Source organism: Rhinolophus sinicus, chromosome 5 (assembly GCF_057876585.1).
Source record: "Rhinolophus sinicus isolate RSI-liver-muscle chromosome 5, RSI-T2T, whole genome shotgun sequence".
NCBI lineage: Eukaryota > Metazoa > Chordata > Mammalia > Chiroptera > Rhinolophidae > Rhinolophus > Rhinolophus sinicus.
Genome location: NC_142505.1, coordinates 56,111,744 through 56,134,794, shown reverse-complemented (window position 1 = coordinate 56,134,794; position 23,051 = coordinate 56,111,744). Strand labels below are relative to the sequence as shown.

At 42.1% G+C, this 23,051-nt stretch overlaps 1 protein-coding gene across 20 annotated transcripts in view; it reads left to right on the top strand.

The window, feature by feature from the left end:
* Positions 1-23,051, top strand: part of CADPS (calcium dependent secretion activator) — a 465,169-nt gene that overhangs the window by 402,555 nt on the left and 39,563 nt on the right. For all 20 annotated transcript variants that reach the window (XM_074313221.2, XM_074313220.2, XM_074313223.2 and 17 more), the window contains one exon: positions 18,238-18,270. In XM_074313221.2, the coding sequence (XP_074169322.1) occupies positions 18,238-18,270 (33 nt within the window). The remainder of the gene's footprint in view (positions 1-18,237; positions 18,271-23,051) is intronic.

The window sequence follows — 23,051 nt, the reverse complement described above, 5'->3', positions numbered from 1 at the left end:
CAACAAAAACGCTGTGCCCTGAAACATTCAGAACTAGAAAGCACTGATCTGCCATGTCTCCTACCAACTTCTTTCATCAGCCGCTCCCCAATGTGTCAGAACTTGACATTCACCTTTGGGGCCTGTGTGACAGGTAATTTTATCACCTAGTAGGACATCATCCTCATTCCAGCTCATGCCTTGAAAACACATTGGACAATTAACATACCTGCTGTCCAAAGCAGACCTTCAGAAGCTTTTCAGAAGAAATAAATAAGCATCCAAAGTTAACCGTTTCCCTTAATAGTCTTCGGTAGACAGATGATTATCAGTCAAAGTAAACATAAGACAGGCACAGTTTTTCTTCAGACTGTGAGGTGCTGAACAACCAAGTCACAGAAATGTGAACTATGAGAGAAATGCCTAATGAACAGGTATGTGACTTCAAACAGGAAATAATTGTTCCGAAATTAAAAATTAAGAGATTCTGACCTGACCTCTGAACCAACCACATGCAATGGGAAGCTTACCACCAGAAAGTTAGAGGGAGAGATGTGATTGTGAAGCCCAGACTAATGGAAATGTGGGCAAGTAATCGGCCATTCCTGAGCCTCAGTTTCTTCATCTGCAGAGTGGTAATGCTGATGCCACTTCAGAGAGTTGATGGGACAATTAGAAACAAAGTGAGCAGTAGACTTTGCATGGTATCTGACATGTTGTAGATGCTCCATAAATAGTCGTTCTTAGCCTTACCTTCAACTTAAACTTGTAAGAAGGTATAAATGACCCTGGTGTTTTTAACTAACAATTTTCTCACCTGTTCAGTTCTTAGCATAGCAATCATTTCTCCTAAAGAACCCAAACTATTGTGTGGAATAGGAACCAAAACTCTCTTAAAACTTCTATCTCGGAACACACTTACATTCAAAACTTTGACTCATCAAAGATATTTTCTATTAAGTTTAGTGTATGTCTAGCATTTAGTGTTTTCATTCTTCAAGGACTTTTCATTCATACGTCATATCTGGAATACCTCTTTATTAATCAAAATATTTGCTCAACCAGAATTGAATATCCCATTCTCAAAGCATATTTTGGGTTGAAGCAGATTTATTTCAATATACTTGTTTGTCTAGTTCTGCCCCTTACTAGAGTATAATCTTGGACAGATTAATTAAGCCCTGACCTCAATTTACTGACCTACAAAATGGGAATAATAATAAGACCTAAATTATGTGCTATTGTTAGAATTAAATGCGAAAACGTTATATACCTGGAATGGGGTAAGTATTCGATATTTGTTAGATATTGCTATTATTGTGGTTATTACAGTGGTTATGTCACCGAGTACTGAGTATTAGAATCAGTTACTCAATCAGCCACCACATTTTAAATGACTGCTGTATGTACATTACTGAGCTAGAGCTGTAGATATGGAAAGATTAAAAAAAAAAAAAAAAAGATCCTATCTTTGTTTTCTGGAAATTACTATCTAGAGTGCATACAGCAGGAAGAACTTCTGAGATGTTCTTCCAGTGTTTCCAGTGCGGTGCTGGCGTCTGCTCAGACCCTACCTGCTGTTAAGAGCCAATTATTTGCATTTCTTCCCATCTCCGCATTTAGTGATGTCACATTGGTAGCTTGAAATTGACCATGGTCGAAGTATTTGCACCATCAAAATTGGCAAACACTACCAACCAGGGCAGTGGTTTCTTCTTCCTCCTCCTCTTCCTCTTTCTCCTCCTCCTCCTTGTTAGGCACGGGGGGAGAAATGAGTCGCAGGAGACCAAGATTGGTCTATTAGAATGTATTTGGCATGTTTGAGCTGCCAGGAGGTCAGGTTAGAGCAGAGGGAGAAGATCATAACCTCCCTGAGCAAAGAGGGGTGTGGAGTTTTATAGGAGGGGGTGAACGAGGCTGTTCCCCCTTCAATGCTTCAGGGGGTTTTCGTCGACAAAGGGTTTCAGGGCATAACCGAGCTCTCCAGCTCCACACCCCGGCTCCACATCGCTGTCTGGACCACCCCTAGGAGATAAAGCAAGACAGGATCAAGACAAGATGGCTTTTAAGATAAGGTTTCTACTCCTGGCCTAGATATGGCTTAACACCCTCCTCCTTCTCCTCCTTTTATTAGTATACCACAGCCCTTTTATTAGTATATCACTGAGTGTTTTCCAAACCTAGGATATGTACCACATGGTACTTAAGAAGATATCAGATGCTACAAAAACTCAGCACTAAACAACACCAATCACATTGTGGGAAGGTTATTCCCTTTTTACATTTATTTTCATTCTTATCCTTATATCAAGCAGAAACTTTCCATTGAGTACTTTATCTCTCACACTTCTCTATAATTTCAAATATTCATGTGTAAGAGAGAGAGAGAAAGAAAGAAAGACTGAGCAGGCCTCAGGCTCAGCACCTCAGCAGGTGACCATGTCCACCTAGAATGTAATTATTTTGTTTATATTACATTTATTTTTACCTTGTCTTATATTTTTAAGATGTTTATTAAGATATAGTTAACATACAATATTATATTAATTTCAGGTATACATCATAGTTATGCAACAGCACTCACCTGGCACCATATAGAGCTATTACCACATTATTGATTATATTCCCTGCGCTAAAGAAGTGATCTCCATAAGTCTGGCAACCATCTGACACCATACCACGCTGTCACAATATCACTGACTATATTCTCTATGACGTAAATTACATCCCCATGACTTACTTGTTTTAGATCAGGGAATTTGAACCTCTTATATCCCTTTACCTTTCCCCTTTTTTAATTTTACAGTTGACATTTAATATTATTTTATATTAATTTCAGGTGTACAGCACAGTGGTTACACATTTATATAATTTAAGAAGTGATCCCCCTGACTAGTCTGGTACTCACCTGGCACTACACATAGTAATTACCATATCATTGACTATATTCCCTCTGCTTTACTTTACATCCCCAAGACTATTTTATAACTACCAGTCTTCCTGGTCACCTGAGCCGCACACTCTAGCTGTGCCCTCCTCTTGTAGTTGAGTCTTGGTTGCTGTTTCCATGTCAGTGGGAGGGATTGACCCTCATGCTCACTGGTTGTGATGACTGGGCCTGACTACAGGGGAAGAGTTGTTGTGCAGGGGCTGATGCTACAGAGCAGGATCTGCCTCAGCAGGACTCTGGTACCTGTGCAATCTGCCCCTTGGGTGTGTTGTCCTGGGAGGTAGCTAGCTGATGTTCCAGCTTGTTTTGAAGCTGGCCACCGGGCGCATGCATCAACCCCAGTGCCACCTGGGAGGGGACCCACTGCAAGTCAAGTTCAGCCGCAGCCCATGCCCCACCCGGGACTACCCTGCAGGAGCCACAAAGTAATCTGTAGTTGGCTGCTGCCCATGCTGTCTTTGGAGGTGCCTTGAGAGGCCAAGCCATGAACAAAGGTTGGCTGCCACTAGTGCCAGCTTAGGGCTGCTCAGCCAGAGGTGCAGAACACACTCAAGCCAGGTTGCTTGTCTGAGTTCTGTATACTTTGAGAGACCTCAGGAAAGTCAGCAGCATGACCCAAAGCAGGCGGTTCGTGGGGAAATGCCACTGGAAATGGCTTGGGTGTGCCCAAAAGTTGGGTGGGGTGGGGACTCAGAATCACCAGGGCGTGGCAAACAAGCAATGCTAGCCAGCTTGATGGAGACTGAGATACAGTGGCTGCCTGTGTCTGCAGGCTGGGAAGGGAAAGGGCTCAACAAAGAAACAATGGCCTCCACCAGCTGCTCTGTCCGGGAGAAAGCTGCCCCTCCAGCCTCATCCTGAAGCCAGACAACATGGTTTCCCCCCAATCAATATGTCCCCGTCGCCTCTCCAGCTGCTGCCCCAGCACTAGCACTCAGAGACAGTGATTGCATCACTGAGTAAGTCTGTGTGCAGGCCCTTTAAGAGGAGCGTCCAGGGGTGCAGCCACCCTCTGTCTCACTCAGCCACAATCTCTGCTGGTTTTCACAGCCAGGAGTTATGGGACTTCTCTGTCCAGCACTGGAAACCTGGACTGGGACCCCTCACTTCTCCTGGGAGGACCTCCACAGCTGAGATATCTGTCCTGTTTTTTAATGGTCACATGCAGGTGTGGGACCATTCCATGTCTCTGCCTCTCCCACTAGTCTCAAGGTGGCTTCTTCTGTATATCCTTAGTTGCAGGGCCTCATTTCAGCAAGATTTCAGGCAATTCTCAATGATGGTTGTTCTGTGTTTTAGTTGTAATTTTGATGTGGTCATGACAGAAGGTGAGCACAGCATTTATCTACTCTGCCATCTTGACTGGAACTCTTACCTTCTTTTATTGAGAGTGATATTGATTTTTATTTATGATAGTGATATAAAGTTTCCTTTTATAATTAAGTATTTAAAATATTTAAAAAGTAAGCCAATTTAAATAATATTATATAGATAACTAAATATAGTATAGATGGCATATGGGCAACAGCCAAAATCAGAAAGGTAGCATTGAAGCTGCAAGTTTGGGAAGATGTGATACATTCTAAGTAACCCATTTTGCAGCTGTGTAAACTGAGACCAGAGAAGGAAAATAACTTGAACAGTTCACTTGGTCACAGAACCCAGATCTGTTATCTCATCTATTTTTTTTCTGTTCCCCTCTATCTGAGATGAAGGGGGGGGGGAATAAAATAAAACCTCTCCACTGTGTAGCAGATCTAGGCTGACTGTGATGGACAAGTTGTCACTGATAGCAGGGATATAAACAATCTATACCCTCAAGTTCAGGCTGAGGCAGCCAAGGGGAGAAGGCAGGATATCAGGGATGAAAGGTGATCCATTCATGCAGAACATTATCATTCAGTAAGGACAACACAGCCTTCATTTGCCCAACACCAAGGCCATGCAGAGGCCAAGGACACAAGTAGGCGTAGCTCTTCCCTCTTCAATTTTTCATTCTATTGGGCTTCTTAGTGTTAAGAGATGTTCAAAGGGCAAAGCAATTCCTGAAAATGCCAGGGGTGGGCAGAGGCCCCCCATTTACAATCAAAACTAGCCTTCATACCTGATTAGATATTTTGCAAAATTAAAACTTTCCAATTTTTACATCCGAGTTTGTCTAAAATGAGTGTGTGCCACGTAGACAAATGGAAAAGCAGTAGAGCGTTGTTAAGAGAGCAAACCCTGGCATCCAACAGACCCACAATGTTTACATGCCAGCTCCATGATGCCACCAGCTGTGGGTCTTTTGGGAAGCCGTTAAACCTCTCTGAGCCTCAGTTTCCTCGTCTGTAAATGATGATAATCATCATGCCCATCATTGTGAGGATTAATTACTTACAAACTTGCTTAGCCTTGTTCCAGGCAAAACATGTAACCATTGTTAAGTCTTCGCAGCATTACAAGGGTGGGTTTGAAGGAGCCAGTGAGCCTTGCAGAAATTTTCTCTGGGAATGAAGGGCTGGGACAGAAATGAAGAAAACTGGAAGGAAAACCAGGTTACTTCAATCAGGCATCTGTTCGGAAGCCCCAGGGGGGAAGAGAGATGAGAACATCCACTTCCTGGACCTAGTCTCGGAGCCCAGCACCCTGAGCAACAGGAGACGCAAGCAATTCTCCTCGGTAATGAGGCTGTGCCTCCTAATCGGTGCATGGAACAGAATGCTTTTGCTTAATAGAGATCATTTCCCTGCCTCTTGCCCAACTCCCCAGCACAGCCAGCAGCTCTTTGTTTAGTGAAAAGTAGGGGCTTTGTGTAGTGTGGTGGGAAGGGCTGTAGGAGGCATTATTACCCTTATTACTATGATAATAGTTTAATCACAATCAATATTTATGAACATGCACAGAAGTCATGCAATCAACCAGCAGCTCTGCAACTCAAGGTTTTCTTGTTCTTGCCTAAGGACGCTTTCCAGGAAAGCCTGGGCTCTCTCACACTTTCCCCCAGCCCCTCTGAAGCTCTACAGTGGTCTTCAGAGGTCTTTTCAGATATCCATGATGGTTCTCAATAGTTCTATATGAGGTCTTATTTGTGGTAATAAGCATAGGAGTAGATCATCACAATATAACACTTTTGCTGTCGAAGTACTTCCACAGTCATCATCAGATTTTGGTAAATCATCTTGTGAAAAAGGTAGGACAGAGGAGGGGGCAGCATAATACAGTAGTGGATCCTTTGAAGTCAGATGCACTTGAGTTCAAATCCTAGCTCTACCACTATTTAGCTGTGTTCCCTGGGGAAAACAACTTAACCTCTCTGAGCCACAGTTTCTTCGTTTGTAAAATGAGATTGAATGAGATAGTGGAAGTCCGGCATTCAGTCATTGGTAAATGTATCCATATTTTTATATGTTACTATGTATTAGGTATTAAGTATTTCTATGTTGTCTATGAGAAAGCTGAATAATTGCTTTTCCCAAAGTCACGGAGCTGATAGTTGAGAGAGTAGGAGTGAGAATCCAAACTTGGAATCCAATATTCTCTTTCTGTTATCTGAAAATTTTTAAAATACTTGTTCCATTTAACACTGGCAACTTAGGGAAACCTTATTTTAAAACATTTCAACGCTTAACTCTTTTCTTTCAAACATGAATCAAATTTTGAAAGCCAGTGATCATTTTCCTGAGCAATGGCCATCCGGTGAGCTACCCATAAAAATTTTTGGTGTCCCAATTCCCACATCTGTAAACACAGGATTATAAACTCTGGAAAGTGAGGGGAGCTGAGCATCTCTGTAGCAGTTGCACGGCGCTTACGTGGGCATAGCGTTTCCCATTTGGCCGGAAATTCCATTGATCTTCAGCAAGCCCTGGAGACATTTCAGCCCCTCAGTGGCAGAGCTCTGAGAACTCATCATGCTGTGTATGATTCCAGATATACTTCAAGGGTTGTGTTTTTCTCCAGTCCTCAGCAAGTGTTGGAAGGGGCTTTCACTGTAATTGTCACTTGGCCTCAAGCAGGAGCCAGCCACTGAGGTTTGCTCAACTGCTCACCCGCACACACAGTCCCAGTACATCCACCCACTGGCACATTCTGTCTTCCCCAAGCAGTCAGTCCCTCAGTTGGCACTTACAATTTATTCTTCCTCCCAAGATGCACTGAGAGCATCCGGATTATGTATTGAGGGAGGTTTTTGCTAGGTTTTGCCTTTGCTTTTGTAAAGGACGTATCTCGAAATCCTGATTTCAGTCAAGCAAAAACCTTGAAGAAGTTACCCGGGAGAAGATACATTCTTCCTGCAAAAATGCTTGTCTCCACTGGAATGTTAAAAATTCCATCACTTGTTTTGTTCTTTTTTCAATAACTTTTTATGAAGAAAATATATATACACATTTAAAAAATGAAATAGTACAGAAACACTCATAATAATAATTTTTTTAAAGCAACATTTGTCTTTGACTACATGCATTTAGATGTAAACCCTGCCTGTTTCCACCCTCGGTTCCTTACCTCAGAAGGGACCCTTTGACACAATTTTGTGCTGTGTATCTTCATAGCTCCAAGTACTATTCTTATATAATTTGATATAGTGATTGTCCCCCGACCGTAATACGAGTTGTAGCCCAGTCACCATCTTCCACTTCTCCTCCTCCCTCCTCCTGTTACAGTTGTAACATTGTTACATTGTGTATATTGTTCTTCTCAGTACCTTGGTAACTTGAAATAATACCCATCCATCTTTAGTTCTCGTTTCATCCCCAAGATGAGGCTATGGACACCCTGCCCTTTCCCTTTGTACCCTGCTTTATCCTCCAGTTGATCTCTTGTTCTAACATGGGAAGTGCATGGCAATCTCTCCACTCTTATCATTTAAAAATGCAATAACCTCTATTTATGAATGTCTCCTGTGACTAGACCAACACTCTCCAATAGAATTTTCTGCAATGATGGAAATAGTCTATGTTCAAACAGTCCAGCCTAATAGCCACTAGCCACATGTGGCTCATGAGTACTTGAAATGTGGCTAGTACCACTAAGAAGTTGAATTTTTCATTGTATTTTAATTCATAAATTTAAATAACTACATGTAGCTATTGAATCGTATAGGGCCAGATCAAGCTGAATATTCAAATCTGATTACCTAGGACAGCCTGATTTTTCAGCAGAAATGATAGTAATATCTGACACGCAGTTGTTACTATGCCCTGGAAACTGTTCTGGGAACTCAGTTAATAACCCAACAATTTTATGATGAGTACCATTACCCCCATTTTATAGATAAGGAAAATGTGGCATGGAAAAGTTAAGAAACTTGCTAATAAGTGGTAGAGCTAGAATTTAGCCCCACGCGATCCAACTCCAGAGTTTATGCTCTAAACCACTTCTCTATACTGCCTGTAATCCCCCTTAGAAATCCCCACATCCTTTTTCAGATACTATTTCCAATCTGCTGATCGATGATGTGGTCACAGCTCCTTCCACGTTATTGGCCTCAGTGATGCTTGTCGTAGGGACACATGCATTTAGATATAAACCCTGCCCATTCCATTTCTGCCACAAAAGGAGAGCATAAAACTGGAGGCTGAGGGAGATGGGCAAATCAGCAGAGGGGCACGCTGCCCAGTCATAGAAAAGCTGTTCCTTTGGCCTGGTGATGCCAACAAGAGCAGGATAGCAGCCTGCATGCACTGAGGGTTTGCCATGTTCCACTATTACGGCCCTTTCTGTGTAACATCTTCATTAATTTTTATAACAGCCCAACGAGGCACAGACGAGGCGACTACAACTAAAGGGTGCTGGGAATCTGAAATGAGGCGGTGCATGAGAAACACAGAAAATAGTGCCTGGCGTAGAGTAAATTCTCAACACACGCTGCTTATTGTTATCCTTTTATCTCTTTGCCAAGTCTACCCAGTGGGCCATGCTGCATTGTCTGGTACCTGTGTGAATGGTCTTTACTTATCTCTAATGTTTTTCCTTTCCCTGGTAACTACAGTTTTTTTCCCAGAGCCTCATTTCTAGAGCTCTTATTAATACTAAAGTAGTAATAGCCTTTTGTTTTACTGCTAGAGTATTTATAATCTTTCCACAGTGTGGGAAGTGTTTCCTATTCCACATTCTAACTAGAACCTGCCTCATACACCAGCCAATAGTCACAGACTTTTTTTTTTTTTTTTTTTTTTTTTTTTTAATTCCTGAAAGAATCTGGAGAAAACAGCCTGGCACCCTATTATAGTAGATAAGGACAGGAGGCCAACAGGTTAGGCAGGTGGCAGAGGTCAATCAACTAGTTAATGGTCAGATTCGGATTAGAAATTTACATTTTGTGATTCTTCCCCCACCTCTTTGTCTCCCACTTGTGATGCTCTAGTCCAGAAGTCAGAAAACTTCTTCTAGAAAGGATCAGACACTAAATATTTTTGACTGTACAGGCTACATGGTCTCTGCCACAGCTACTCAACCTCTGCCCTTGTAGCATGATAGCAACTCTGCACAAGATGTAAATAAATGGGCACGGCTGTGTTCCAATAAAACTATTCATGGGCACTGAAATGTCAATAGCTGATCATTTTCACATGTCAGGAAATTTTCTTTTTTTTTCAAATTTTCTTTCAACTATTTGAAAATGTGAAAACCATTCTTTGCTCATGGGCCATCCCAAAACAGGCAGCAGGCTAGATGTGGCCCATGGGCCATCCCCGGCCCACCTTTGTTCTAGTCTATTAACTGTACATGGGGACCCATTTGGCACAGTCAACTCTCAGCTAACCGCAGTGAATTAAACACTAGTAATAATATCAGCTACTGCTTCCTGGGCTCTTACTGTGTAACAGGAATTGTTTTGAGTACTTTATTTGATGTCAACCTGTCCAGCCTCACAGGAACCCTCTGAAGAAGATACTATTGTTATCCTCATTTTGAAGATGAGATTATTGGAGCTGTGGGAGCTTAAATAATTTTTTCAAAGCTCATTCAGCTAGTAAGTGATGGAGCATAATTAAAACCAAGATCTGTCTGACCCAAAGGTCCCTATACATCCTACAAAGTAGGTTCCCTTTTTCCCAGATCTCAGATGGTTGGTAGGTAAGAAATAGATTTAGAATGACACCTCATTTTCAGAATATCAACAACTTGACATGGTGAAAGGAGTCTGCACTTTATAACCAGCCCTGGGTTTGTATTTCAGCTCCACCACTTACTGGTCCACCTCTTGAGAGTTGCTTAACTTCTCTGAGGCTGAACATCTTCATCTGTGAAGCAGGGATGCTGAAAGGAACCTTCTAAAGTTCTACAGTGATGGTTAATTGAGTTAATTATACATAAGGTACCTAGCACAGTGCTCCATACATACATGCTCAATAAATGTCATTAAGGATCAGGTGAAAATTAGGTTGCTCATTAATGTTTTTATAGCCAGGAGACTCAGGAATGACCAAATCCTGTCCTAGACCATCCCACAGTATCCTCCAGGGAAATATGTGCAATGGATAAATTTGGGGAAATAAGAGACAAAGTAACATCTTCTTGAATGTCTTGGTTATCTATTGCTGCATAGCATACTATGGCAAAATTAATGACTTAAAACAATCAGATTACTTTGCTCACAATTTTATGAGTTAGGAGCTTAGGAAGAGCTCTGCTAGAAGATTCTTTGGTGCCTTGTGGCACTGACTGGGGTCATTTGTTTGGCTGCTTTCAGCAGGAGACTGATCAGAGCTGGGATTGGATGTCTGATAATTTGATGTGTCTCCGTGTCACTTCCATCTCCCCATATGGGGGTCTCATCCTGTTGACCCCCTCCACATGACTTGGCTTCTTGCAGCATGGGAGACCCAGCACAGTTGCACTTTTGTGGCAGCTGGCTTTCAAGACCCTCCTAAGACTAGGCTCAGGACTGGCATGGAAGAGACCATATTCTATTCTATTTGACATATTCTATTAGTCAAAGTAGTCACAGGCTGGCCCAGACTCAAGGGAGGTGGAAGAATAGACTCCACTTCTCAATCAGGGAATGGCATGCCCACACAGGGAGCAAAATAATGGACCACAAGCATCTTTGGAAACAAGCTACCACATTGTTAACTGGGGTTCAGGTCCATATTTCAGTGCAGAGACCTCTACAAGCCATTCTGGTCTCCAGGGATGTATTTCTAAGAAGCTAGGGCTAACGAGCCAGGGAGATATAGAATCAGAGAGTCAGTCTAGACTACAACTTGGCACAGGGCCAGAAAAGAAAAGCCAAATAAGACCGCCAGGCCTCTTACAGCAGGATAAGTCACACACTCTTACCTGAAGCATTCTAACCAAGAAACAGAAGCCCCACATTTAAGGTTTACTGGCCCCACCCACTAGCGAACATAGCCCAGTCTGTAACGTAGAACCTGACCAGTCAAACCAGCCTCTTTGGAGGTGAAAGGAAAAGATAACGCAAAAATAGTAGGTAACACTTATTGAACACATACTATATGCTGGTCCCTGTGCAAAGGTTTTTTACAGACATTAACTCGTTTATTCCTTTGCATGAACTAAATGAATAGAGGCCAAATGCTTAGAATAGTGTCCGGCACATGCTAAACACTCAAGAAATCTGACTTTTTAAATTGATAATCCATATCGCCATTCTATGAGAAAGCGTATTGTCATTATTTCTATTTTCCAAGAAGGAAGCTGATGCTTAGAGAGGTTAATAACCTGGCCCACACATGATGAGTGACAGAACCACATGCCAGCTCAGGCATCTGACTCCTGACCCCAAGCTCTTATTTCTACCTTGTACTGCCTACAGTGTAGAGAAACGAGAGACCCTTTAAGATCTTCTCATAGAGGCGACAAATTCCCTGTATAGTGCCTTGCTGCACTTTCTTTAATGTCCCTGTACGACTGTTAAAGCTTAAAAACAAACTTCAAGAAAGCACTGGGAACCTCGACCCTGGGTACTGAGACAAGAGTGCTATGCTCAGAAGTTCATTCATTCAACACGTTTTTATTGAGACCCTACAATATACCAGGCAGTGCAGACACTGAGGGGAGAGAGAGAGTTCTTAGTCCTCAGAAAGCCTACACTCTAGACAGGAGGATGGTGATAGATGATAAAATTCAATTAATAGAGAAAAACTTATTTTATGGATGGCGGTAGCGTGAGTCACATTTTTGCATACTAATCTGCCTCACTCTCAAAACAAGAAAAAAAAAGAAATCCAGATCACTAAGATCGCCCGGGTTAGGGAAGCGGAGAAAGGGGCAAAATAGCGTCATTATCCTGGCGGCAGAAATTTCAAAAGCCAAACGTTGAAGTCAGTTTTGCTGGCCTCTTGAGATGGTGGTGTGGTCGGCAGTTTCTAAGCAAAGGCAGAGAAATCAGCTCTTGTGAAGTCAAACAAGCAGGGGTGGAGTCAGCTCATGCAGAGAATAAATTGTTTCCTTGGTTGATTTTTTTAAGAGACCATGGGGAGAAAGGAGAGCTCAGGCAGTCACTAATGCAGTGGTATCTGTTCAGACTTATTTTTCCTTCAATCTTTGAGTCTTACCCACCAGATTTCTGTTTGCAAAAAGGGCTTAATCCACTTTTTTTTTTTTCATCTGTGCATTGATTTAATAGTATCAAACCCCAAGGTCCTCCAAGCCTGCACCTGGGTTGCTTTTTCCCCTAATGAAGCAAGAGAAGTGGTTTAAGCCCCTGCCGTGCCCCCTATCAAAGCTTCACAATGATTAACTCAGGTCCCCTTATTAGGAACAGGCAGTAGAAAATCCCTTAGTCATCAGCATTGTGAAAATCCCAGAATAGTGAGTGTTCAATGAAAAGATTACCTTGGGCACCTGAGAAATAATGGAAGAGCTCAATAGAGAAACCATTAAGCCTGTCTACACAGGCTAAGTCAGGTGGAGGGTCGAGGTAATTAGCTGGGACATTCAGGCCCGAGAAACCGTTTTGGACCTTCTACCCTGACTGAGTCAGCACAGATAATTATTCAAATCCCTTATATATTTTTCCTAGAGACGCCATTTTGGGTTGTGTCTACACACACACACACACACACACACACACACACACACACAAATATGCCTTGTCAATAAAAGTGATTTGATAGGTGTGTTTTTTTAATTGAGTATTAGGCAGCTTAGGGGATGGGAGGTCCAAAGTCGTAATTTATTAGCTGTGTGACTTTAAGCTAAGTTGCTTCATGACTCTTAGCCTCAATTTCTTCAACTGTAAAATGGGAATATTAGTAGGACACCCGCCTCCTCATAAGGTTGTTGAGAGGATTAAACACAGCAAGTGCACTATTCCCAAGTCATCGCCTGATAAGTCGTAAACACTCAAGAAGTGTTCCTTATGTTGTTACTTTTGGGGGAACATGACTCATTCTGAGTGTTTGGAAAGATTGTGCAGTTAGACATTATTTTAGATAGAAGCCAGGAGTCATGGAGCAAACTCATCTGCAGCCCCTCCTGTGGTACCTTGTCCATATCAAGGCTCTTTGCTTCAGGCACGTGGGAACTGGAACAAGGCTGCTCACTGACAGTTTGCTCCCAACCTTCATGCTTGATCTCCACAGCCTCTCCTAATCTGTCTCCATTTCTAAACTTTTTCCAGAACTGGCTCTATCTAGGAGGTCGGGCATGGGGAGGGAAGAAGGCTCGTGGATCCTGCTAGAGAAGGTTATTCTTTTTTCCACCAGAGGGAATGGTGGGAAAGCAGATTGTCTCAGGAAATGCAATCACAGTTCTTGCCTCTCCTTTGCAGGGAGCTGAGTGCCTGCTTAGAGTGCCAGACCAGGTGTCTGGAGTAAACTCCTCCCCCTCTCCCCAATCGCCCATGCTCAGGGCACATGGCTCGGTCCCAGAGAGCATTAGACATGTGTCACTGAATATCACAGAGTGCACTGGCCTGGGGAAGTGCCCCCTCAGCTCAGCCTAAGCTCAGCCATCCTGACAGAGGGAGCAGAGGTCTTTGCTCTCTGCCTCAGTGTTTCAAGGGCAAGTTCTCCAGTGTATAGGGTGTTCACAGAATTGTCAGAGAGTATGCCAGACTGAGAATGTTCTCAGATATCTGGTGGTAACCTGAGGAGGGTCCAGCATCCTTTTCTTATGGCAAGAAATTGCCTGTGGTCTAGAGGTGGGGAGTGAAACTGTCACCATTGCCACCAGGACTAGGATTATGTGCTTTATCTGCACCAGTAATCGTGTTACAGTTTACCATGTGCCCAGCCAGCACTGTTCTACACACTTAGCTGGATCACCTCATTCCTCACAGCATCCCTTTGAGTAACATTATTGTTCAAAGTCACCAAGCTAGAAAATGGCAAAACCCGAGTTCTAACCCAGCCAATCCTAAGCCACTAAGCCAGTCTTAGTCACTACGCTAGGAAGATTTCTTTTAAAGTTTAAAAAAAGAAGAAAGAAAATTATACACACACTTCTGAGAACCGTTGATGTTTCCCGTCATACATAATGACAGAATTCTATGAAATAGTAGTACTTTTTAAGAAACTTACATTCATCAAAACATCTACATATAATGGAAAACAGCCTTGTGTAGATTATAAGGCCTCTTGTTTATTTGATCTAGAGACAGTGCCTCGTGTGCACCTGGATTTCTGACCCTTGGCAATAATTCCAAAGTCTTAGTGGGACGGGAGGGTCTGGTCCTTCCTCTCTACTTAGACATATTCCTACGGCTACTTAAAAGAAATATTATGCGTCCAGGAAGCACTGTTGGCAGGAGGCAGGAAATGGTTCTGGGGACTAGAATTCTGATCCTGCTTCTGCCAGTGTAGTCACTCTGCTATAGCTTACCATGTCTACTCTGAAAAATAGAAATGATGACAGCTGCCTACCACTTAGAGACGAGCATCAGAGAACAGGAAGGACAGGTGACCTGTCACATCAGGATAGGCTCACGTGCAGGGAATCCTAAGTAGCCTCTGCTGGAGCTACCTTATCCAAGAGGTTTCAACCACCCGGGGTGGCCAAAGGATGGCTGGACTGAGATAGCCGTTTGCACCCTCTTCTGGGGCACTGTCGTGTTACTCATTCATCCTGGTTCTATGCTCTAGAACCACTATGAACACTTTCAGTCCATCTGTGTTGAAGCTCCTTAATTCACTACATAAAGATTATCATTTTCTTTGCCATTAGTTTTTCCCTTTTGAGCAAGATGCCTCTGCTTTCATTTTCCTTATCAACGACACTTCCAGGCTCCCCTGTATCCTTACCGTCAACATCCTTCTTAAAGTTCAATGGCCAGAACCAAACATGATACACCATAAGGTTCTAAATAATAATAGGACCACTGTTTCTGTGAGCTATCTTTCCTGTTATTGTGTGATTGGAGGAAGACATAAGACTATGTGCAAGTCAGCAGTTATCAGATTAAAAAAAAAAAAGCCCAACGACCTGAAGGCTGGTGCATGTAGGAGCGTGGCTGGTTTTCATTCATGACATAAAACTTGTTTTGTCTTTTCAAACTGCCTTGAAAGGAACAGAATTTGACTGGTGTCATTCTCTGGATTGGAACTGCATGTTAGTGGTAAATGCAGAGTAGGCGTGTTTAAAGGTTGATCATTTCAGCTGTAGCAAAACTCTACCAACTGCCAAGCACCAACTCTATTGAGCAAAGAAATCAATTTCTAGCTGAGAGTTATTTTGCCAGCTCTGACCACTGATGCTTGAATTCCTCGTACTTTTCTACCATTGGTATGGAGATCAGGAGTTCCAGAGGAAACATTGGGGCTCAGGAGTCTCTGCCTTCTGGCTGAGATCATTAGCAAATACCGTGTTTTCTCGAAAATAAGACATAGCTGGACCATCAGCTCTAATGCGTCTTTTGGAGCAAAAATTGATATAAGACCCAGTCTGATATTTTATGTATTATATTATATTATATTATATTATATTATATTATATTATATTATATTATACTATATTATATTAAAAACCCTGTTTTATATTATATTAAAATAAGACTGGGTCTTATATTAATTTTTGCTCCAAAAGACGCATTAGAGCCGATGGTGCAGCTTATGTCTTATTTTTGAGAAAACACGGTGAATTCTTAAATTCTATGGGTTTTAGTGTTCTCAGTTGTAAGTAAATATGATTCATAGCCCCCATTTTGTAGGGTGTCTTAAAGAAGAAACTGTACATAAAAGTGCTTTGCAAAGTGGAAAACTGCACTTATAGTGTGAGATTATGGTAAATGGGGGAGACTTGAAAGAAAGGAAAGCCACCTTTTTGCCCAAACTAAATCCTGGAACAGGCATGGAGAGGAATGGTTTGGGAATGTGAGTCATTTAATAGAAATGTTAATTGTGCAAAATCTGGAATGCTTTCCTCCAGTTCCTTTAATGGCCCAGAGTGGTTTGCTTCACCCACCAGCCTTTGCAGGTGGGTAGCTTTACATACGACTATATTGGCTTTCAGTGGCTTCTCAATCTGCTCATTCCTTTGCTTATTCCTCAACCATCCTGGAGCCAGAACTGGTCAATAGCTTTCTCTCCTTTCTTCCTTCTACCAATTTTTCCTAAGTGCCCTTTATAAGCCAGGTCCAAGTGAATCGCTGGGGATACAACCATGAGCAAGACATGACATTCTGTGGGAGACAGACATTGCACCAAAATTAGTGACGTGCAATGGCAATCAGTGCTGCAAAGAAAAAATGTAGGCTTCTCGAAGAATCTCTACCAGGGAAATCTGGGAATCATCCTGGGTACTGGTAGTGATTCCAGAAGATAGAATGCATTGCTCTCTCAGTAATTAACTAACCAATGTGTGTTCAGCTCTGTAAAGTTTACGAAGCACTTTCTCACATGTTTTTCTCACTTGATCAGGTTCTCAACCCTGCAAGGTACACAGTATTATCACCCTGTTCTAGAAATCTAGAAACCAAGGCTAAGGAATTAAAGTAATTATCCCAGGGTCAACTGGTTCTTTCACTTACAGAACGTTTGACTCTCAATCCTCTGCTCTTTCCACCCCCACTCTTCAGGCTTGTTGGCTTCTCTCCCTTGGAAGCTAACATTTTGAAAAGTAGTAGCTTTGGGAAAAGGACAAGGGGGGAAAAATGCTCCTCTGGATACTTTCCTGGGAGACATGTGGGTAGAGGTTTTGATTCCCAGTATGGAGCTCAACCAAATGGCAAGAGGAAGCCTCCCTGCGATGTAAGAAGACGTCCTAACTGCTTTGGGGGCATAACAGTCTTTGTGGTTGCCAATAAAACCAAAAACCCTCTCTGACCCCAAATGTTGCCCCTCCATCTTACCTGTACTTAGAGGCACCTGTATGACTAAATGTGAGTCAAAATGAAACACATGCCATATCAGACGTACTCCCACAGGAGTACGTCCTCAAACCCAGCTGGTCATTGACTTCTCCCAGGACCCAGAGCCCACCCAGGTCAGCATATGAATGGCTCATCTTAGCTCCCATTTGCTCCGTGCTTACTATGTCCCAGAACTTGGTGTGCGTTCATCCCTGGGGTAACCGCTGAAGCAGGCACCAGTAGTATCTCCATTTCCCAGATGGTGCAACTGAGGCTCAGAGTGATGAAGTACCTTGCCCAAGGTCAGACAGCTTTTCAGTTGAAAAGCCAGGATTTGAACCCAGGTCTGAATCAAACTCCATGCTCGAACACTATACTCCACCGCACTTTCTCCCCAAAAACTGAAATTTGATAACTACCTCTTGCACTTCCCTTCTGAGATTTTTAGTTTTTAAAACCAAGAGACACAACATCATCATTGGGATAGTTTTAGAAGGCTCTGGTACCCTCCCCACCCCACCCACAGACACCCATCTCTCTCTGGGGTAAGGATGCCCACCTACCACAGCCCCTCCTCTTCTTGAAAAGACTTAACTGACACAGAGAACTGAAGGAGTCAATGAGGCAATTAGGACAAACCTGCAGCCCAATTGTACAAAGACCCAAGGTCCAAGGAGCGACACCGGCCTCAGCTGCTTTTCTAGGCTGGTGAGCCCTTCATCACAGTGTGGGTTTAGCTACAGTCATTTTTCTTCCTTTCAAAGAGAGGGAGGAAAATGCAAATCTCCCACACCAGCTACAGAACCTCAGTCAGTAAAACTTCACTCTCTTTCTGTTCACTTTCTCCTCCTCCTCCTCCTTCTTTCTCCACACCCCCCGCCCCCCCTCTCAGTGGCTATAGCTTGGGAAAAAAATAGCAGACAGATTTTATTTGTTAGTACCTTCCTGTGTTCCCTGGTCAGCTCCATGTGCCGGCATATTGTTTTAACTCTGATGGTGATACAGCATTGAGCTGTGAACAATTAAACATAAACACCAGTCTCACTTCTATCCTCCTCTTCCTCCTTAGGTGAAGGCAGCCTCCAAATATGTGGATGTACCTGTGAGTATTTGAAAATTGTTTTTGTGGGTTTTGGGGGGGGTTTAGTTTGGTTTGGGGTTTTTTGCTTTCATGAGAATTTTGGTGGAACTGTTTTCATTAGTTGCTGCTAAATTCTATATTCCTAATGGAATCACCAGAAAGAGGGAAGCCACAAATATTTCATGGTAAAATTTTTATCATTGGAGAAGAGGGAAAGGTTTCTTTCATCAGGAAGAGAGGTCTTACGTGAGGATAAACCCAGTTCACTTTCATTTTAATTTTCATTGGCTTCTCTGATATATTTCCTTCTGTGATCACCCTGCTCACCTCCTCTCCTGCACACACACCTCAGAAGTAGAACCATGAGCTAAAAATTTGCACAAGGGTACCAGTATTTTTTTAAAAAACAAATAAATTCTGAATTTGTTCATTTTGGGGTCAATTCTGCAATTGTTTTAAGGAAACCTTACAAAACTGTTTATAATTAGTGCAGACCTCATTAATGAAGAGTGCTCTCAAAGTTCACAGATAAAGCACTTGAAGTTGCCCAAAATTTACATTTAAATTGAGGTTAAGTACAACACATGAACGTTAGAACATGGGATTACCTGTGATAAACCAGGTCACATTTATAGACAGACTTTGCCCGCCTATTAGCAAAATAAAATTGGAGAGACTTAAATATATTCCAATAAAGAGGGAAAGAAATAATTCTGTTTCTCTATTTCGAACAAAAGAGGTGTGAGTCTATTATAAAATATTAAATTTAGAGAGCTTATCTCAACAGCCACCAAGGGTCTTGTACTGAATGTTTTTCATTCTGAACGTGGTTAAGTACCCTCCTTGTTCAAATACTTAATTGTTAAAATTTGTTTTTTTCTAAAAGGATTTATATTAACATTTAAATTCATTTCCCCAGGAAGTTAAGTGTGTAATGGTTTATTGGCTTATTTCTCAAAGGATGGCAAAATGGAAAATTGGAGTGAATTTAGCATTAGCCTATATTTTGTTTATTTAATGAAAGAATGTACAATCAACAATTATGCTGTGAATTTATATAATATTTCTCATCGAGGGACTTCAGATTCCTTCACGTAGATAGTCCTTATAATGGAGAAGAGAAAAATCTCATATAACTGCAGCATGGAGTGAAGTTAAGTAACTTATTTTCCCAAGTCCCAAAAATATAAACTTTCAGTTCACAGGGAGCAAACCACTCAAATTCTGTAGGCCTGTTTCTCCATCCTTAGAATAGAAATAATAATACCCAAGTCACGGGTTTGCAGATTAAATGACACATACTCAGCACCATGCCTGGCCCTTGTTAGACATTTCAGCAGCAGAAGCAGGGCACGTGGGGGTGAGGAGTTGAACCCACACTCTATTGCATGGGGGTGAGAGTGAGGTATGAATTTACTGACATCAGTCCTGGCCTGCACTGGTCTTCAACAGTAGTAGAAACCGATGGCTAAGGTATGTTTTCTGGAGGCTTCAAAGCAGAGGGGAGACCCCACCAGCAAGGCTGGAACAGGTGACCAGTAAGCAAGGCTCAAATGCCTGGAGAAATTTGATTAGGCAATCCATACTAGCAACTGAAATTGGCATTTGGGGGAGGTCAAAATGTATGGGTGAAGTTCGGTAAATAATGTAATTAGACTTAGCTAGTTTGCAGTTAGATCCGCCCTGATATTCAGCTATTTCCTCTTTGTTCCTCCCCTCACTGATTAACTGGAGAACTCTGTTTTGTTCCCTTTCTCAAGACTACCCATACCTCATTAATCCACTTAATTAACAAAATCTTAACCTGGTAATGGTAATTTCTTAATCCTCAGGCGCCCAAACACCAGAATACACATAAAACCCCAGGCCGGGTGGCTGAGTCTATTATCTCAAAACAGATAATATTATCTTAAAACAGACCCGACCCCAAGAAGCGATGTCAGCCCTGGAACCTGCCTGACCGACTCCCCCTTTCCTTTGTTCTTCTTCTTATGTCCCTATAAAACTGTCTGTCGGTTCTAGGAATGGGGAGATGGCCTTTGGACAGGAGTGCACCATCCTCCCAGAATGCCGGCATTCGAAATAAACCTGCTCTTCTTTCCACCAACCTTGTCTCTCGACTTTTAACTTTTTCGAGCAGCACGCAGCCGGACCTTAGGATGGTATCAAAAAGAGTCAAATATCAGCAATTTCATGTGATTCAACCTAATTCCTGCCAGTCAGGTTCAGATTTATTGTAGAGGAAAAAGATGGACTCTGCATCAACATGATAGGTGCCATGATCTATAGCCATCCCATGTTTGTGGATGAATTACGTTGTATCAGAAGCCTTGCTCACTACGGGGGAACAAAATGAATTAGCAGAGTGTACACTCCATAGGGAGGCAGAAGAAAATGATGTGGCTTGTCCCAAAAGGTGGTGCCTTTACCACTGAGGATACACAGTACGATAACAATTGCAGCCAAACCTTACAAAGTACTCACTGTGTGTCGGGCACTTTCCTAAGCATTTTACATTTAATCTTCACAACAACCCCATTTTAAAGATGAGGAAAGTGAGGCCCAGATAGGTTAGCTTGCTCAGGGTCCCACAGTTAGTAAGTGGCAGAGCTGAGATTTAACCCAATGTTCTTAAACACTGTACCATCTGCAAGCTGATGTTAGTGAATAGACAAACATCTTTATTTGAATAATTGAGTAATTATTTTCATATTGGAAAAACTGTGATTAGCACATCAAACCCATGATTTTACCAATGACTATGGCTTAGGACAAAGGTACACTGTAAAATTAACTTGATTAAAATATGCTTTATAGCAAATACTATTATAGTAATAACAGTATAACTAATGTTCTAGTACATAAATAATTTTAGAGAAAATAATAGTACATAATACATGTATGTGCTATATGTGCATTATTTATATGTAGTAGATAACAGTAATTATGTACTTCTTAAAACAACCCTATAGGGGGTTAATATTTTCATCCTCGTTCACAGCTGAGGAAACTGGGAGGTTAAGTAGCACACCCAAGGTCGCCTGGCAAGTAAGTGGGAGAGTGAATCGAGGGCTAGCAGATTGCGCGCTGGCACTGGCTCCCAAGAGTCACCTGTGTGCCTTCCTTTCCAACAGCGCCTTCAGTGATGGCTCCTTGGTAGCTGGAACTCAGCCATGGAGAGGGTATTTACACCTTGGAAATCGGCAAGCACTACAAATCAAGGGTTTTTATTTATTTTGTTTTGTTGTTTTTGTTTTGAAGAGCCAGTTTAACCAGCACACCAGTGATTATCACCTATTGAATCAGTGGTCCTCAAACTAGAATGTGCAGTGGTAATATTTAACAAGGTTTTTTAGATTGTTTTGTTTTGTTTTCATTTGATTTCATAGAGATTTCCAGCCCCTTGCCTCCAGAGATTCTTCCTCCAGAGTACTTCTGAGATGGAGCCTGGAAATCTCTTTCTAAAAAGCTCTCCACGTGATTTGGATATGTAGTACAAGTTTGGGAACCATTGGACTCAGTCATAGATTCTTGACCTTGCGTACATACTGGAAACACTTGGGGGCTTTTCGCACCTATTAGTGCCAGGTTGCTTGCCAAATTAACACAGTTTCTGGAGTCTGAGGTCTAGGCATCAGTATTTTTTAAAGTTCCCCAGGTCCTTCTCATTTGCAACCAGGTTTAAGAACCATTGGATAAAACTATCGTTCAAGTTATTTCTAGCTCTAAAGACTCTGAGTTCATTTCGGTTGCCGTGTGAGGTCTTGGCACATGATTTATTGGTTTAGTTCTATGTGGACTACCTTAGAGACTCATCTCTTAATTATCCACACTAATGAAGAGAAGCACTATCACCAGTCATTCAAAACGTTGCATAATCCCCAAAGCATATCTCTTTGTCTTAGATGTAGTATTCAGACCCTTTGGTATCTGTAGAAGATTTGCATTCCTAATTAGGGCTTGCTTAGGATACTGAAAATCTGAATTTATTTTCTCCAGCTCAGACGTATCCTGGTAGGAGCAAGCTATTAATACAATTAAAATGTCCTATTTCTCCTAAGCCACAGAGTGGATCCTTCGCAAATGATGTTTCCCACATGTGGATGGACATAACTACACAGAGATGTATTTATGTGTTGTTTGTATCATATGTTTTCTAAAGTATACATTCTATCCCCTCTGCCCAAGCCACAGTTAAAATAAACAATGTAATTATGTGATATTAAAAACCATTGCCTAAAGTTTTTCCCACTGTTCGTAGATAGCAATATGGTATAAAGCATGATTTATCTAATAGAATCAGTTGTTTAGCCAAGAACATTTTCCATCCATAACTACAAGTTAGCTTGTTTATGTGTGAACTGTTTCTGTTTTAACCATTTTGGTTGGACATCTATTTACAATGCATTACACACCCTCCCCTGCCTTATTAAATAAGGAACTGGCCGTACTTTAACATTTTTTCTGTGACCAAGGATCACCGTTGTGACAATGACTTTCCCAATGACGCCTCCCCCCAGGGCCTCCCGAGGGGCAGGGGCAGCCTCCTTCTCCCAGACCCCAGCCATTGGCGGCTCTAATGTCTTGTTACTACAGTTTGGCAGCCTTCTCCCTCACACTCAGGGCATCAGGAAAAGGGGCAACGCTCTTTTATCAATACACCTGTTTCAAACAAGCCCCCTCATCCCCCTTGATGGCTCACCAAAGGATGGAAAGCTAACTTGGAATGAGATGTAAAGCTCGTTAAAAAGAAAGCTGGCTGTGAGAGGTGGCCTTAGGACTCTATTAAGAGAAAACTACAC